Source organism: Terrapene carolina, unplaced genomic scaffold (assembly GCF_002925995.2).
Source record: "Terrapene carolina triunguis isolate 2854851 unplaced genomic scaffold, T_m_triunguis-2.0 Scaffold483, whole genome shotgun sequence".
Taxonomy (NCBI): Eukaryota; Metazoa; Chordata; order Testudines; family Emydidae; genus Terrapene; species Terrapene triunguis.
The window spans coordinates 7,996-9,160 of record NW_020664834.1 but is presented as its reverse complement, the minus strand read 5'-3'; the positions used below and the strand labels follow the sequence as shown (position 1 = coordinate 9,160).

The 1,165-nt window shown below is 51.0% G+C and overlaps 1 protein-coding gene across 1 annotated transcript in view; it reads left to right on the top strand.

Annotated features, from left to right (window-relative positions):
• Nucleotides 1-1,165, top strand: part of MAG (myelin associated glycoprotein) — a gene marked incomplete at its 5' end in the record, with an annotated part of 6,872 nt that overhangs the window by 3,540 nt on the left and 2,167 nt on the right. The window contains 2 exons of the mRNA XM_026658617.1: nucleotides 41-137; nucleotides 1,070-1,164. Of these exons, the coding sequence (XP_026514402.1) occupies nucleotides 41-137; nucleotides 1,070-1,164 (192 nt within the window). The remainder of the gene's footprint in view (nucleotides 1-40; nucleotides 138-1,069; nucleotide 1,165) is intronic.

The following is a 1,165-nucleotide window of genomic DNA, read 5'->3' as shown; positions in this document are numbered from 1 at the left end:
GAGAGGCCAGGACTAACCCCAGCCCGCATGCTGCTTTCAGACAATCTGATGTGGGCGAAGGTGGGGCCGGTGGGCGCCGTGGTGGCCTTTGCGATTCTCATCGCCGCCGTGTGTTACGTGAGTCAGACGCGGAAAAAGTAAGTGAGGAGCCCCCCGGGGCTCAGCTGTACTAACGAACGGGGCGTCCCGGGAGCGGGGTGACGCTGGGGCCCGAATCCAGGCTGGAGCCAGACGGGATCGCAGACCGTCCTCTTGCCAGTATGAGGCAGAACTGCCCTTAAAGGGAGAGCAGCTGTTCTGAGTGTCGATCGATTGAAATCCTTCCTGGACCATCACCAGGCGGATCTTCCGATCCAGTCGGGTTTTCAAACGAGGGGCGCTCTTACCGGGGCGGCCGGCAAATGGCCACCCACCGGAATAAGTGTCATTCGCCACAATCGTTTTAAACACGTTTTCGTCATTTATTTTAAACAGAAAGGGCGATTTTGGCAGGGGAAGGATGCCATTTTTTGTACCGCTAAATAAAGGCAGAATAACAATTAACACACGTGACAGTTCTTCTCTTAAAACTAAGGAGCATTTTTGGAGGAGAAGGATAAACATTTATATCCAGATCGGTAACCCACAATCGTTGGTTAAAGGGCATTTCTAATGACTGACTAACGGCATAATTAATGAAGCACCAATGTTAATCCGTGTTTGGTAATTAGCAGTCACCTATTGACCAGTCCGGGGCATTAGCCATTAATTGATCCTAATCAAAGATGGTTGGTGGGTAATTAATGATTGATAAAGCAACTCTCAGTTACTGATACATCAGGAGCAAACTGCTACCTTTTGATTAGTAAGATCATTATTAAATTATGTCGTTAATGCAGATGCAGTTACACGATGCAGATTGTTAATTGAGGGATGAGATATGTAATGTCATAAGGGGGGGTTGAGGTCACCCAGCGACAGGGCATTGCCCCCCCCCTGCTGTGGGGGTCACCCAGTGACAGAGAATCTCCCCCCTACACTGTGAGGGTTGTCAGTGACAGAGGTGTCTGTGCTGTCTCTCTCCCCCCAGGAAAAACGTGAATGAAAACTCCAGTTTTGTGCAGCTGGAGCACCCGCCCGTGGCGTACAGCGGCGAGTACCGGCCCCCGGGGGCCCTGGACAAATC